This window comes from Muscardinus avellanarius, assembly GCF_963383645.1.
Source record: "Muscardinus avellanarius genome assembly, chromosome: 3".
Taxonomy (NCBI): Eukaryota; Metazoa; Chordata; class Mammalia; order Rodentia; family Gliridae; genus Muscardinus; species Muscardinus avellanarius.
The window spans coordinates 108,676,204-108,691,777 of NC_137788.1; the positions used below are offsets into that span (position 1 = coordinate 108,676,204).

The window sequence follows — 15,574 nt, forward strand, 5'->3', positions numbered from 1 at the left end:
TTTAAATTTATTTTTTGTTTGCTTTGAAACTATCTCACTATTTTGCTGAGAGTCTCACTACCTTGCTGAGGCTGTCTTTGAACCTGTGATCCTCCTGTTTCAGCCTGTCAGCTAGTAGGATTATAGGTGTGAGCTACCACACCCGTCTAAAATACTATTTCAAGATGATCATAGAGACATATTGTCACTCAATTTAATTTTTTTATGGGTATCCTATATATAGGACTGTGGGATATAATGGGTTAAAATGATATTTTAACCGTGTAATACATGAATACATTCTCATCAGAACTGAAATATAGATAAGCAAACCCTTGTCTAGTTTCCCAGTCCTGTCTCTTCACAGTGGCACAGTGTGTTTGCCTCAGACTGTTCTGTGCCTTACCAGAGCGCACAGAGTTCTGCGCCAATGGATGGTCCAAGGGAAATACAGTATTGTGTGTGGCATTAAGGTAAAAATGTATATCTAGGAATAACTACATCTACAATATTTTTAAGCTTTTATTTATTTATTTATTTGTAATATGGGTTTTGAACACATGGGTATTCTTCCTTTTTTGCTATACTAGGGATGGAATCCACGGGCACTCCACCTCCGAGCCACACCCCCAGCTTCATTTTATTTTTTATTTTGAAACAGGCTTTCACGGAATCACTGAGGTTGGCTTCAAACCTGTGATCTTCTTGTCTCAACTTCCCAAATACTGGGATTACAGCCATGTGCTACCACTCCCTGCCCCCCCCCCCCCAGGCCCTGCTTTACTTTTTCATTTTGAAACAGGGTCTTCTGAAGTTGTTAAGGATGGCCTTGAGTCTCCTCCTGCCCTCCTGTCCTCAGCCTCCCAAGAACCAGGATTACAGGCGTGTGCCACTGTGCCCAGTTTATTTTAAACCTTTGTGTGGGATGCCATGGTGTGGGTGCATTGTTTTTTATTTGGTCCTTTTCCCACGGATGAGCATTTAGATTATTTGCAAATGTAGACTTTAACAAGCCCTCTCTCATGATCCCTTGGGGTTAAGATGCTAGCACTTAGTCCTGAGCTTGATGCTAGCACTGTTAAAGGGATTAATTATAGGTTGAGGAATGGACTGTCTCAGTGTGGGGGAAGATTGCCCATGATAGTGTAAGGCTCTGCCTTGTCTCCTGTTATTAACAACAGTCTGGACCATGTGTCATTTATGGGTGTCAGGAAGCAAAGATAAAGTTAGTATTAATACGAGGGCGTGGTGGCACTTGCCTGAAATCCCAGTATTTGGGAGGCTGAGACCAGAGTATTGCAGGTTTGAGGCCAGCTTCAGCAATTTAGCAAGACACTCAGCAACTTAGTAAGACCCTGTTTCAAAATAAAAATTCTGGGGGTTGAGCCAGGGGTGATGGCCCATGCTTGAAATCCCAGCATTCCGGAGGCTGAGACAGGAGGATCACGGTTCACAGCCAGCCTCAGCTACTACTTAGTGAGGCCCTTTGCAACTCAGTGAGACCCTGTTTCAAAGTAAAGAATAAAAAATAGGGCTGGGGGCATAGTTCGGAGGTAGAATGCCCCTGGGTTCCATCCCCAGTACCTACCATCCCCTCACAAAAAAAAAAAAAAAAAGAAAGATGCAGGCTAAGGTCCTAAATAACATAAGAAGACTAGAATAACTGGGCATCGTAACAGGAAATTTAGCCAGAGTGCATTTCAGCACTCTCCACGTGGATCCAAAAAGCAACTGGACCAATTTTAGAGCTAGTGCACGTGTCAAAAGCTTTTCTGTGAGAAAAGAGCTTTGTTTGACAAAAGAGCAATGTGGTGGTTAACAGGGGCATGGCCAGGACGAAAGATAATGTGACTTTTTTGGCAGGATTAAGAGAAGTACAGATCCAGAGGAAGGGAGGGGACATTCCTTACATTTCATACTTGTCAGGCTGCTGCCGAGCTGCGTCCTATGGGCCCTACACTCCATCCTATTCTTTCTGCGTGGAACTTTTTCTCGGCGTTGTTGTCAAATAATAGCTGTAGAAACCTAACTCCTTTGGACCGGCATGTCTGCTAAAATGTGTTAAGGCCTAAGCCACTTTGGAGCTGAGCTGTGTCTTTTCCTTTTTCTTCTTTATTTTCTTTTTTTGCGGATGGAACCCAGGGGTATTCTACCTCTGAGCTTTCCCCAGCCCTATTTTTTATTCATTTTGAAACAAGGTCTCACTAAGTTGCAGAGGTCCTCACTAAGTAGCTGAAGCTGGCTCTGAACCTCCATCTTCCTGTCTCAGCTTCCTCCCAAGTACTGGCATTACCAGCAGGTACCGTCATCCCCTACCTCCTGGGACATCAATGTCTCTTCAGTTTCTTTGTGTCCTGTGTTGTGATGAACCGACTTTAGCCCAGAGGGATGGACTTTGAACCTGAGGTACCAGTTGTCACTGATCCTTCCGCCCCGGCAAATGTTTACTGAGGTCTGCTGGTTGTGTCGATTCCTATGTTCACAGTGACCTGGTCTGTAGGGTCATCGTAAGTATAACCTAGGTTTGCAGATGAGAAAACTGAAGCCCAGCCAGGTCATATAAGCTCCAGATAATATGACTGGGAAGCAGAGGAGTTCTTGTTTCAGGTCTGGTACCTGGATTTCTTACTGCCTTAGAGAAGCAATTTTCAAACTTTCCAGAGCCTCGGGTTTTGGAAGGTGGTACAGCGACATAGGAGGGGGGGCCCAGGGAGACAGTAGGTATCTTTGGACTTTGGGTGATGAGACTTCCTGTTTAAAATTTTATTGCAACTGGGCAAGGTGGCCCATGCCTGTCATCCCGGTACTTGGGAGGCCAAGACAGGAGGATCTCAGGTTCAGGGCTAGCCTCAGCAATTTAGCAAGACCCTGTTTATACACACACACACACACACACACACACACACACACACACACACACACACACATATGGCTGGGCAGTGTAGCTCAGAGATAGAATGCCCATGGGCTCAATTCCCAGTATAGAAAGAGACAAGCAAAAGATTGCAGTATAGCAGTAGGAAGAGTTCTAGTGCTCAGCTAACAAATCTGGCTGTGGGATGGAGATTGTGGCTGTCTAGTTCCCCGCTGGAGCCCTGGAAGACCTCTGCTCTCCTCCATCTGCAGCTGGCCAGCAGGGCCTGGGAGCTGGGAGATGAGCCTGTGCCACATCGGCATGGCTCCCTCTTCTCAACGTGTCTCTGGCAGGTGCCTGCATGGAAGGACATCTGGCCCTTTTCAGGATCTAGAGAACACTGGGCAGGCAGGTAGCTTCCGCGCCTGACGTCATTCTTTCCCCTCTCCAAACCTCTGCCAGGCGATGCTACTGATGTAGAAACCTTAACCATCAGCTGAGTTAGCTCCCTCTGTCTGGGTTATCTCGAGTGAGAAATGAGAACGGGGCTTTTCTCGCCAATTTGCCCCTTGCAGTTGTCTGTAGGTCTGTGAGAGGCTCGTGAGAGTCCGAGCCCGCTGGCAGCCGTGGAAGATGGCTCCTGTGACCCTCCAAGCCGCTCCCCACGGGCTGGGGAGCCTGCCTCAGCCCCCGCTGTGTCCTGGCTCCTGCGAGTGGAGCAGGTGACCCACGCTGCTCGGTCAGGCTTGACCTTGTCATTTCAGCTGGTGTCCTCTTCCTCTCTTCGCCCCACAAGAGAAGAAAACACATCTGGATTAGACATGAATGGGGCCATTGTTCCAGCCAGCCCCAGCAGCAGTGGACAAAGAGGGCTGTGAAGACAGGGCATCCTCCCCACCCCCTCCAGGAAAAAAAACCACCACGAGGCTCCATGCAATGACAATGTCTGAAAAAGGCCCCTGACCCTACAGGCAGCGGTACTCTGGGCAGGGGCCCTTATAGGGCCCAGGAGGCAGCGTCTTTCCTAAACAGCAGTTGACAGAGGGTCACTTGGCTCTGCTTATTCCAAGGTTAATGACGAAAAAGGTGGTCTGGAGCCTGCCTGTATATATTTATTTATTTTTGGTGCCTGGGATTGAGCCCAGGGGTGTTCTATCTCTGAGCTATACTCCCTGCCCGATTTTACATTTTCTTTCATCGAGGTTCTTTACTGGAAATGAAATCTTCTTTTCTATTATATTCTAAAATAACTTTGGTATTCCCCCGATTTCAAAGGCAATTCACAACAGGATAGTAGGGAATTCAAGTAAAAGAAAGGTTGGGGTGAAAGTGGAAAAGAAAGCATGGGGTGGGGGGTGGATACATAATCTCTCTGCTGCAGACATCACATCAACTGCTGTGCTGTGTTTCCTTTCTGTCTGTCTGTCTGTATATATGTTTGTATTTATTTGATACTGAGGATTTAACCCAGGGAATTCTCCCCCTGAGCTACACTCCCAGCCCTTTTTATTTTTTATTTTTAGGACAGAGTCTTCCCAAGTTGCTGAGGTTGGCTCTGAACCTAATCCTTCTGTCCTCAGCTTCCCAAGTACTGGAATTATGGTCACCTCTTGGGCAGACCAGGCAGAAAATACATAGGTCTTTGCTGTTGTGGGAGGCGGACCTGTGCCTGGCTGGCACCTAGGGCCGCCCGGTGTAGGAGGTGTGCAGCTGGCTGTGCCTCTGCCTTCCCACGCAGGGCTGTGGCCTCCATGCTCCATGCCTGGTGGCTTACCGGGTGCCCTGTGCTGACGGAGGGCCCTGTCACCACTCCCCAGGCCCATGCACAACCTTTGCCCTCATCCCTCCTCTAGTGTTTCCCACCACTCTTGAAGGCTGGGCGCTGGGAGGGCCAGCTACGGAGTCATAGTACCTGGCCTGTATTCTGTGCTACGGGAGCTCTCTGCCTCAGTTTGCTCTCTGTAAAATGGGGAAATAAAATGGTGCCTGTTAGGTACGGGCCAGATGGAAGGGCCTGACGTGTGGTAAATAAAGCACCACGTTACACAAGCTGTATGGTAAATGCACGTTATTCCAAGCCAAGATTCGGTTCAAGCATCTACTAAAATGTCAAAGCATCTACTAGAAGAAATGTCAAAGAAAGAAAACACATTTTTTCCTGTTAGTGTGTCAGCCCTGGTGTTTCACCTACGTCCCTGATGGTGTGTGTTGGCTTTGTTCCTGATCCTGTCCGTACCACCAACGCCGTCCTCCCTCACTCGATTTCCTGGACCTGTGAGCCCTCCAGCAGCAGCCGCCCTCTCCTCCGTTGCCTGGTAGCCTCCTACCATGGTGTCATTGATCCCCGCAGGACCGAGGGTTCCTGTCTCAGGGCATCCAAGCTTTTCCCTGTCCAGCCGCATGCACATCTGTGTGGTAGAGGCTTCGCCCTGGCTCTGCCCCCTCCTAGTCGTGAAGCCCTGCTTCCACTGGCTCTAAAGCAGGCAGAAGAGCAACACGAACCCTGTTCAGTTGCCATGGGAGTAAAACTGGAGGGTTAAATTGGGCTTAGCATGGTGCTTGGTGTGTTATAAGTGCTTGATAAATGGGTGCTCTTTTTTTGTGTGGCATTGGGGATGGAACCCAGGGGCATTCTACCTCCGAGCTACACCCCCAGCCCTATTTTTTTTAATTCTTTATTTTGAAACAGGATCTCACTGAGTTGCAAAGGGCCTCACTAAGTAGCTGAGGCCGTCAGTGAACTGGATCCTCCTGTCTCAGCCTCCCAAATGCTGAGATTACAAGTGTGTACATGTAATCTCACCACCACGTCCAGCTCCTCAGCCCTATTTTTAATTCTTTGTTTTGAAACAGGGTCTCAATAAATTGCAGAAGGCCTCACTAAGTAGCTGAGGCCGTCTGTGAATCGAGATCCTCCTGTCTCAGCTTCCCAAGTACTAGGGCTTATAAGCATGTGCCACCATGCCCAGCAGCTGCTCTTATTAATAATGACAGTACTCAGTCAACTGTGGTGGCACATTCCTGTAGTCCAAGTACTGGGGAAACTAAGACAGGAGGATTACAGGTTCGCAGCCAGCCTCAGCTACTAAGTGAGGCCTTCTGCAATTCAGCAAGGCCCTGTTTTTCAAAAATAAAGAATAAAAAATAGGGCTGGGGGTGTAGCTCAGAGGTAAAATGCCCTTGGGTTCAATTCCCAGTACTGCAAAAAAAAAAAAAAAAAAGGCAATGTTTATCATTATTAATGACATTTCTTCCCTCTTTTTCTTCTGTCCAGACTATAGGGTACGACCCCATCGTTCTTCCAGAAGTCTCCGCCTCCTTTGGTGTGCAGCAGGTGTCCCTGGAGGAGCTCTGGCCTCTCTGCGATTTCATCACAGTTCACGTGCCCCTGCTGCCCTCCACAACAGGTAGCGTGGTGAGGCCACAGAGCAGCTGGGGAGTGGGGCCGTCTGGGCCTTCTGCAGACACTGGTGATCGGTGAGAGAAGGGGCCTGTCTAGGTCCCGCGGAGCATGGAGCTTGGTTACACGGCGGCGGCCTCTGCGACAGCAACAGCTGTCCAGCAGGTGGAGAGGCCTCTGGGGAAGAGAGAGCTGGCAGGAAGCTTCGGCCTGCAGGAGCCGGCCACGTGAACCTTGCGGTCCAGCCCTACCACAGCCCCATCTTGCCTTCTAGGCTTGCTGAACGACACCACCTTTGCCCGGTGCAAGAAGGGTGTGCGTGTGGTGAACTGTGCGCGAGGCGGAATTGTGGACGAGGGCGCCCTGCTCCGGGCCCTGCAGTCTGGTCAGTGCGCAGGCGCCGCCCTGGACGTGTTTGCAGAAGTAAGTGCGTGGGTGTCCGGTGGCTGGCAGGGGCGGCACAGCTTTTTGCAGGAGGCCTTCAGCTTACTGTCTCTGGCATTAATGGTAGTGGAGGAAACTGTCGTCAAGAATACACTTGCCTGCTTTGCTTTTGCAAATCTCGCGTTTCAACTAGCACCCATGCCCTTCCTGTTCTTGGGCTTTTCAGACTTCTCTGGTCTTGGAAACTCAGGGAAGACAAGGCTGCAAACGGATGAGGTTGAGGATTTGGGGCAGGAGAGGGAGGAGCTTAGTGTATTGGCTCAGGTCTCTGGTTTAAGTGTAAGCAAGCCTGTGGTCAACAAGACAGTTCACCCTTTATCCAGCACTCCTTTTTGGTCTTCCCGGGAGGGGCAGAAGCCTCAGGCAGTCCTCCTGCAGACTGAAAGAGAAGAGAAGTGCATTTCCCCTTGAATCCTGTTGTTGGGGGGCTCTTCAGCTGACTCGGCCTTTTGAGCTGGGGTAGCGTTTACTGTCTTTGCCCCTCTCCTCCCCACTGCAAGGTGCACTCTGGCACCCCTTGCTGGTCATTCTCAACTCAGTCAGAAGCTCCGTGAAGGCAGGGCACATCACCCGGTGTGACCATCCTCTGGCTAGCACAGCACAGCCTGCTGTCTTTGCTCGCTGTTACTGGGTGGCTCGGACTCCCATGGTTCCAGGGTCAAATTTCAGTGGGACCCACAGAGCCCCAGGAGAGTGGCTAAAAAGGCAGCCTACGATGCAATCCCAAGGACAGTATTCAGCTCAATGAGGAGGAGTGGGAGGGACACTGGAGGGCGGGAGTCCACCAGAGGGCAGCCTGTCCTAGAGAGAACCAGGATGCAGGTGCCTTGGGAGGTGACGTGAAGAGCAGGACACGGTGCCCAAAGGCACCATGGTATACCAATGGGAGGTACCAGGAGAATGTACTGGGGGTGAGTGTCCAGGATAAAGCCAGTAGCGACAGTAGCTCCCGCTGCCGGGAACCTGGGAACCTCCTGGGTTACAGGTGCGTAATTCTCACAATAATATTACAAGGTAGATAGTATTAACCCACAGAGGCTTGGAGAGATAGAGTTTCTTCTGAAGGCACCAGTGTGGGAAGGGGTGGAAGTGAGGTTGGAATCCAGCCACACTTCCTGCTCCATCCACTGCTCAACGGAACATTCCTAAGGAAGATGGTTTCTGAGCCCGGAGACCACTGATAAGAGTGTATCTCCCGCGTGGCTCCTGTTTGCCTGGACCGGCCTGGGGGATGCGGTCATTCCACAGCAGCCAAGCTGGGGGTGTCTTTCTGGGCAGGAGCCACCACAGAACCGAGCCTTGGTGGACCATGAGAACGTCATCAGCTGCCCGCACCTGGGCGCCAGCACCAGGGAGGCCCAGAGCCGCTGCGGGGAGGAGATCGCCATCCAGTTCGTGGACATGGTGAAGGGCAAGTCTCTAGCGGGGGTTGTGAGTATCGCTGCATGGGGCTGGGTGGGAGATTAATGGGGGACCCCCACGTGACAGCGTGGGGGAGCAGGAGGAGCCCTGGGAACTCGAGACGAAGGAGTCCACGGGAGTAGCTGAGGCTGGGGACAGGGAGCCCTCAGTGCTATTACGCCGTGGCCTTGCTGCAGAGACGCTGGCCTGCCCAGTTCCGGCCTCTAGAGAAAGGGCCTTTGTTCTCCGCATGCTTGGGGGAAGGAGGAGTGTTGCTGGGGCTACATAGCTGTACCCGATGGCGGGGAGGAGCGGGGTGCTGGCACCTTGTCAGTTCCACGGAGCACTACGCTGTCCAAGGCAGGCCTCACCCATTACGTGAGCCCTCTGTGCCCTCGCTTGTGCAGGGACATCTTACCTCTCGTCTTGCTCACATGGGCCCTTCCTGGCACGTGTTTCCCTTAAGAGCTTAACCTGACTCTCTTGTCAAGTATAACCCTGGCTCTTCCTTAAGTTTAGTGAGTGGCAGGTACCGCCATTGTCTGGGGGACTCAGAGGAAAAGGACAGGCAGAGCTCCCTGGTGAACCTCCTCCACAGAGACTTGCGGGGACTTTGCAGCTCCATCTCAGTTCTTTTTACATTTATTTATTTATTTATTTATTTATTTATTTATTTATTTATACTACCAGGGATGGAACCCAGGGATATCCTGCTTCCGAGCTACACCCCTAGCTAGCTCTTTTTAGTTTTTGTTTTGAAACAGGCTCACTGAGTTGCTGAGATTGGGCTTGAACCCGCCGTCCTCCTGTCTCAGCCTCTCAAGTACTGGGATTACAGCCAGGTACCACCATGCCTACTTCATCTCCATCTCAGTTTTTTGTTGTTGTAGTTAGTTAACCACATCCTTTCATTACTAAGGCTCCATGAGCTTGTTAGTTCTTTCTTCCCCATTCTTATTTTTTGGGTTGTGCTGGAGCTCGACCCCTGGGGTGGTGGAGCTGGGTCTCTGGGGTGGTCTACCTCTGAGCTAGGCTCCCAGCACTTTTTATTTCTTATTTTGAGACAAAGTCATGCTAAGTTGCCCAGGCTGACTTCAAACTTTCGGTCCTCCTGCCTCAGCCTTCCTAATTCCTGGGTTACAGGCATGGGTCGCTGCACCAGGCTTTATCTTTCTTTCTTATTAAATTCAAAGTTTTCCAAGGACAAAAACAGCAACTTAAGTTCCTACTCTGCAGCTTATGTGGGTAGGTTCAGAGCACGGAATCAGTACTTGGAAAAAAAATCAGTGAATGAGGCAGTGTGCATGTGAAAGGGCCCTGGCTCCCTGCTGGCTCCCGGCTGACCCTTCTGGCTTATTTATTTTGAAGCCAAGTCTTGCTCGGTTGCTGAGTGTTTCACTAAGTTGTTGAGGCTTAGCTTTGATCCTCTTGTCTCAGCCTCCTAAATACTGGAATTCTAGGCATGCGCCACGTGCCTAGCAGTGTCTCTGTTTAAAGACACTCCTCCCATGATAGCTATGAGAATAGAATTGAAACGTCATGTTTTCTTTCATCTCATCCTATAGCTGCCTGTTTAATTTGCATCAAACTCCAGATTTCTAATAAAATCCCTCCTAGATGGTTCTCCTTACAAGTTGCCCAATAAATATGGCCTGTACGTAACTTGGAGCTACAGCCTCTGGAGCCACAAGGCACAGGGGACATTTCAGCCTGGGACAGGTTAGCTTTGTTACCGGCCCCTGTTTGGAGGACCCAGCTGAGCTGACTCTAGACTCGGAGTTCTGTGGCCGGCGCCCTTATTGCGTCCTGGCCGTGTGTCGACGCTTGAAGCACTGATGATAGGATCGGCAGACTCTATGAAATCCAGGCTGAGCATAGTGGTGCACACCTGTAATCCCAGTACTTGGGAGGCTGACAGGAGGATCGAAGGTTTAAGGCCAGCCTCAACAATTTAATGAGAACCTCGGCAACTCAAGACTTTATTTCAAAAATATAACATAAAAGAGGTCAGGGGCATAACTCAAAGGTAGAGACCCCCCGCCCCCCGTCCAATCCCCAGTAACAAAATAAAGAACTGTATGAATCCAGCTGGGCACCCATCGGGAAACTGAGGCAGGAGGACCGCAAGTTTGAGGCCAACCTGAGCAACTTAGCAGACTCTTTCAAAATAAAAAAGTGCTTGGGGTGTAGCTCAGTGATAAAGCACTCTAGGTTCCAGCCCCAGTACTATAAAACAACAGCAAAGAATCGGATGGATCCAGCTTTATAAGTTGTCATAATTATCATTGTGTTCAATGATAAGGTGAATACTCATCAAAATAAAAAATAAGCCGGGTGTGGTGGCACACACTTGCAATCCCCGCGCTTGGGAGGCGGAGACAGGAGGATCGCGCGGGTTTGAAGCCAGCCGTGTGTGCTGACTTAGGATACCCTATTTCCAAATAAAAATGTAAAAATAGGTCTGGGAGTGTAGCCCGGAGGTAGAAGGGCTTCCAGGAACCCCAGTACCACCAAAATGATAATAATAATAATAATAATAATAATAATAATAATAATGATAAATTAAGAACACCACCCCGGAGGGAGCTAGCACTCTGCCTCCAAGTCATCTGTGTCTCCCCCTGGAGGATTTTACATCAAAGGCCCATGTTTTTTTTTTGGGGGGGGGTGGAACCCTTTTTATATTTTTTTAATTTGGAAACAGGGTCTCTTAAACCAGCAAGGTTGGTTTCGAACCTGTGCAATCCTCCTGTGTCCGCCTCTCAAGCACGGGGATTACAAGCGTGCGCTACCACGCCCGGCTTGTTTTTATTTTTTATTTTGAAACAGAGTCTCACTGAGTTGCTGAGATCCTCATTAATTTGCTGAGGCTGGTCTCAAATCTGCACTCCTCCTGTCTCAGCCTCCCAAAGATTATAGGCATGTACCACCATGTTGGGCTAAAGACCCACCTTTTCTGTGCTGTCCAAACCCTTTCCCAGCACAGAAGCAGCACGTGTCTGGGAGAAGCCAGGCCAGCTGTACTCAGTGAAGCCAGAGAGGCCTCTAGGCCCTGCGCTGGCTGTTTTGTTTTTCGGGGTCTCCACCAGTTTTGGCTCTGTGGCTCTTCTCACCTGTAGGGTTAAGTCTTCCTTTCAGTGATGATGGAAGTTGCCGCCCGGCACACTCCCAGAGCATGTTTGGCCCTGTGCCTTCCCTCTATGCAGAGCCAGCTCTCAGCAAGCAGACCTCCGGCTGGCTGAGATCCCAGCTCTGACCCGACCCGACCGCCGCGTCTTTGCTCCCCATTCTCTGCAGGTGAACGCACAGGCCCTCACCAGTGCCTTTTCTCCTCACACCAAGCCTTGGATCGGCCTGGCAGAAGCTCTGGGGACACTGATCCAAGCCTGGGCCGGCTCCCCCAAAGGGACCATCCACGTGGCGACACAGGGTGAGTTGGGGCTCATCGCTTGCATGGTCTGGGGAGCGACTGGGAAAGAGGTCATGTGGCCCCTGGCACTGGGCAAGACCCCGTGACTTGGGCTTCGCTCGGAGTACAGCTCACATATACCGGGTGTCAGGGCAAAGGGTAGGTATTTCAAAAATTTGTGGGGAAAGGGTTTTATAAGCCATATTCATGCTGCATTTTTAGGATAGACATTTTTGGGGTGCCAGGGCAACCTGCACAGAGGCTCCTCATGCATGAGGTGGCAGGATTGGTGGAAGGAATCATATAAAGCAGTGGCACCATTTGGTTCTGGCTTCGATGCTGTTGTGTACCTGCTAGATAACTTTTCCTCCTCTGAGCCCTGGGTTTTTGTTTTGTTTTGTTTTGTTTTGTTTTTGAGGGTCTGGGGATAGAACCCAGGGGCATTTGACCTCTGAGCTACACCCCCTGCCCTATTTTTTATTCTTTATTTTTGAGACAGGGTCTCACTGAGTTGCGGAGGGCCTCACTGAGTAGCTGAGGCTGTCTGTGAACCGTGAGCCTCCGGTCTCAGCCTCCCGAATGCTGGGATGACAAGCGTGCGCCACCACGCCCAGTGAGCCTGGGTTCTTGCGATTTATTTATTTTTATTTTTTATGGTTGTGATTGAACCAAGGGGCATTCTACCTCTGAACTACATCCCCAGCTCTATTTATTTGCCTATTTATTTATCTAGAAACAAGCTCTCACTAAGTTGCTGAGGGGCTTGCTGAGTTGTTGAGCCTGACCTCAAACCTGCAATCATCCTGTAACGGCCTCCTAAATACTAGGGTTACAGGTGTGCACTGGCTGAGTAAAATTTAAAGTGAGAATACAGCTGGGCATGGCAGCATACTGTAATCCCAGTTCTTGGGAAACTAGAACAGGAGGATCACAGGTTTGAAGCCAGTCTCAGCAACTCAGTGAGGATCCTATCAACTTAGCAAGACTGTTTTTCAATAAAAAATAAAAAAAATAGGGCAGAACATTTCTGGGTTCAATTTCCAGCACCCCAGCACCACCAAAAAAAAAAAAAAAATGAGTCGTTGTGGACGTGTCTAGTGAGGCGGGGGATGTCTGAATGCTGTGCTGTGCCAAGGCAGGCTCTTAGTCAGTTTGTGGTGTCTGTTCCACCAAGAAGTGAGAACGGGAGAGGCATTCATTCTCTCTTCGTCCCTGGCGTGGAGCCGACTCGGGTGCCTTCATAACAGCCACAGCACTGTGTGGATGTGTCTGAGTGATCGGGGGAGGACTCGCATTTATTTTCTGTAACCCTGCAGGGGCTGTCCTCCCCCCTTGACTGGGGTACCTGACACTTGGGGAGAGGTCATGGGGCGGGTGCAGTTAGACTCCAAGCATTGGCAGTACTGGGGAAGGACAGGCAGGGAGCCCCCACCGGCCAGGGTGCCCAGACCTGGAGAAAACCAGGCGAGGAGCCGGATCGATTGTCTCGGTTGCTCTTTTCTGTTTAGCTCAGGGTTGCAGCTGTTTGTGACCTCCTGCCCCTCCTGCAGCTCTCAATGAGCAGTGACTTATGGCGGCTCCTCTGCCCCCAGGAGCATCTCTGAAGAATGCTGGGAGCTGCCTGAGCCCCGCGGTCATCGTCGGCCTCCTGAAGGAAGCTTCCATGCACGAGGATGTGAACTTGGTGAATGCCAAGCTGCTGGTGAAAGAGGCTGGCCTCAACGTACGTGTCCCATCCCCAGAGCCCGCTCATTGGCACAAGGGCCGCCACCACCCTGTCTACCTGGGAGAGGAGGCCGTAACTTCTCCATCTGTACCTTGAGCAAACTGCTGCTCCTGAAAGTGCTTATGGATAGATAAATACGTGCTCCGTGATCAGGAGGCGGCTCCGTACCCCCATCTCACAGCTGGGGAGAATAAGCGAGGTTGCATCCTCATGGAAGCTTAGAGAAAGCCCAGTGCGTCTGGTCTCACTCCATCCAGAGCTCCTTGTACTGACCACCAGTAGTGCCCAGTTGGTTTGGGTATTGTTTTGGAACTTGAGATGGAACCTAGGAACATTCTACCTTCAAGCCACACTTCTAGCCCTTAAAAAAAATTTTTTTTTCAGTACTGGGAATTAGAACCCAGTACCAAAAACTATAGAGGTTTTTGTTTTTTGTGTTTCTGGTACTGGGGATCATCAGAACCCAGAGGCAATCTGTCTTTGAACCTACAACCCGAGCCCTATTTTATTTTTGTTTTGAAACAAGGTATCTCTAGGTTGATGTGTCTGTTTGCTGAGGCTGTCCTTGAACTTGTAATCCTCCTGTCTCAGCCTCCCAAGTACTGGAATCACAGGTGTGCATGAACAGGCCCAGCTTGAGTCTGAGCTATACCTCTAGGCCCTCTTTTTTAATTTTGAAACAGGGTCTCACTAAGTTAACTGCGGGTCTTGTTAAGTTACCGAGGCTGGCGTTGAACCTGTGATCCTCTTGTCTTAGTCTTCCAAGTTACTAGGATCACAGATGTGGGCCACTGCATGTGGCTTAGCATCCAGTTTTCTGATGAGCTTGCAAACCCTAGGAGCAGCCCCTCTGCTGCCTCTCATGGCTTCCCTTTGGCGTCTTGTCCCCTTTTGTTTCAGCCAGTGGGAATTGGCAGAATCACTAGGACTGGAGCTCCCCGTCCCTGCCTCTTCCCTCCCCACTGAGAGCACTGTGGGGGAAGCTGTAGCTGTTGGGGCCAGGCTGGGTCCTCCTCCTATCCCAGTCTCTCCTCTCCCCGTTCCCAAGCCTCCCCTCCAAGCCTGTACCTGCTAAATCTTTGTTGTCCCTTCTCTAAGCAGGGAATTGTCTGTCCCAGGAAGCTGGAGCTCAGGGGCACAGGATTTCCCCCTTTGCCTCAGCCTTGAGTTGCTGGGCCTGTTACAGGTCAGGATGAGGAGCAGGTGGTTGTGCATCCAGGAAGAGTGACCGCCTTCCTCCTCTCCGCAGGTCACCACCTCTCACAGCCCTGCCGCACCTGAGCAGGGCGGCTGCGAATGCCTCCTGACTGTGTCCCTGGCAGGTGCCCCGTACCAGGCGGTGGGCTCGGTGCAGGGCACCATGCCCGTGCTGCAGATGCTCAACGGAGCCATCTTCAAGCCTGAAGTGCCCCTGCGCCGCGGCCTGCCCCTGCTCATGTTCCGGGCACAGCCCTCCAACCCTGCCATGCTGCCTACCATGATTGGTGAGGAGCGCGGGGGGTGGGGTGGGGGGCCCTTGAGGCAGAGGTGGGATCTACCAGACCTGCGTCCTTCAGCCCCTCTCCATCCCTCAGGGCATCTGGACCTGTCCCATACAGAAGGGTCTGCTGTACCAGGATACAGAATGCTGGGTCCATACCTGGTTCAGAGAGGGAAAGCACTTAGGTCCAGGGCAACTGGCAGGGGTGGACCAGTGTGTCTGCACTAAGACACTCCCTCAGAGCCGTATCCCTGGAAAGCCATCTGTACAGGCTTCCTCCCTGCCTGTGGGCCCTGTCGGGACATCCCTCCCTGGGCTGTGGCGTGTTGGGCCTGCCCCAGCCTCCAGGGGCCTGGATTACCAGTGCTTCAGGAGCCTGTCGGGTTTGGCAGAGATTGTGTCCCCAACTGCAAGGGGACTCACTTCCCCATCCTCGCAAGCTGCTTTTCTCCCTGGCTGTTGGCCCAACACTCAGCAAATCAAGAGCTCCCTGTGCAATGTCAGGATATACCTGAAGAGTCTGTGGATTGAGGGGTGCTGGGCAGGCCCCCATTTTCTCTAGCCCACCTCCTGGGTGTGGAGACCAGCTAACAGCCCGCCCCATGGCAGCAGGGCTCACAGAAGCTAGACCGTGACTGCTCCAGCCCCTGCTCCTCCTCCACCCTAGGCCGACCAGGCTCCTTTTTCCTTCCAGGCCTCCTGGCAGAGGCGGGTGTGCAGCTGCTCTCCTACCAGACCTCGATGGTGTCTGACGGGGAGACCTGGCATGTCATGGGCATCTCCTCTCTGCTGCCCAACCTGGAAACGTGGAAGCAGCATGTGTCCGAGGCTTTCCAAATCTATTTCTAACCTGGAGGCTCACCGGTTCCAGCCTCTGGGGC

General features: G+C 51.3%; 1 protein-coding gene across 1 annotated transcript in view; it reads left to right on the forward strand.

Moving 5' to 3' along the window:
* Positions 1 to 15,542, forward strand: part of PHGDH (phosphoglycerate dehydrogenase) — a gene marked incomplete at both ends in the record, with an annotated part of 36,672 nt that extends 21,130 nt beyond the window's left edge. The window contains 7 exons of the mRNA XM_080691161.1: positions 6,108 to 6,240; positions 6,508 to 6,656; positions 7,956 to 8,108; positions 11,376 to 11,508; positions 13,080 to 13,210; positions 14,463 to 14,697; positions 15,388 to 15,542. Of these exons, the coding sequence (XP_080547287.1) occupies positions 6,108 to 6,240; positions 6,508 to 6,656; positions 7,956 to 8,108; positions 11,376 to 11,508; positions 13,080 to 13,210; positions 14,463 to 14,697; positions 15,388 to 15,542 (1,089 nt within the window). The remainder of the gene's footprint in view (positions 1 to 6,107; positions 6,241 to 6,507; positions 6,657 to 7,955; positions 8,109 to 11,375; positions 11,509 to 13,079; positions 13,211 to 14,462; positions 14,698 to 15,387) is intronic.
* Between the last annotated feature and the right edge of the window lie 32 nt (positions 15,543 to 15,574).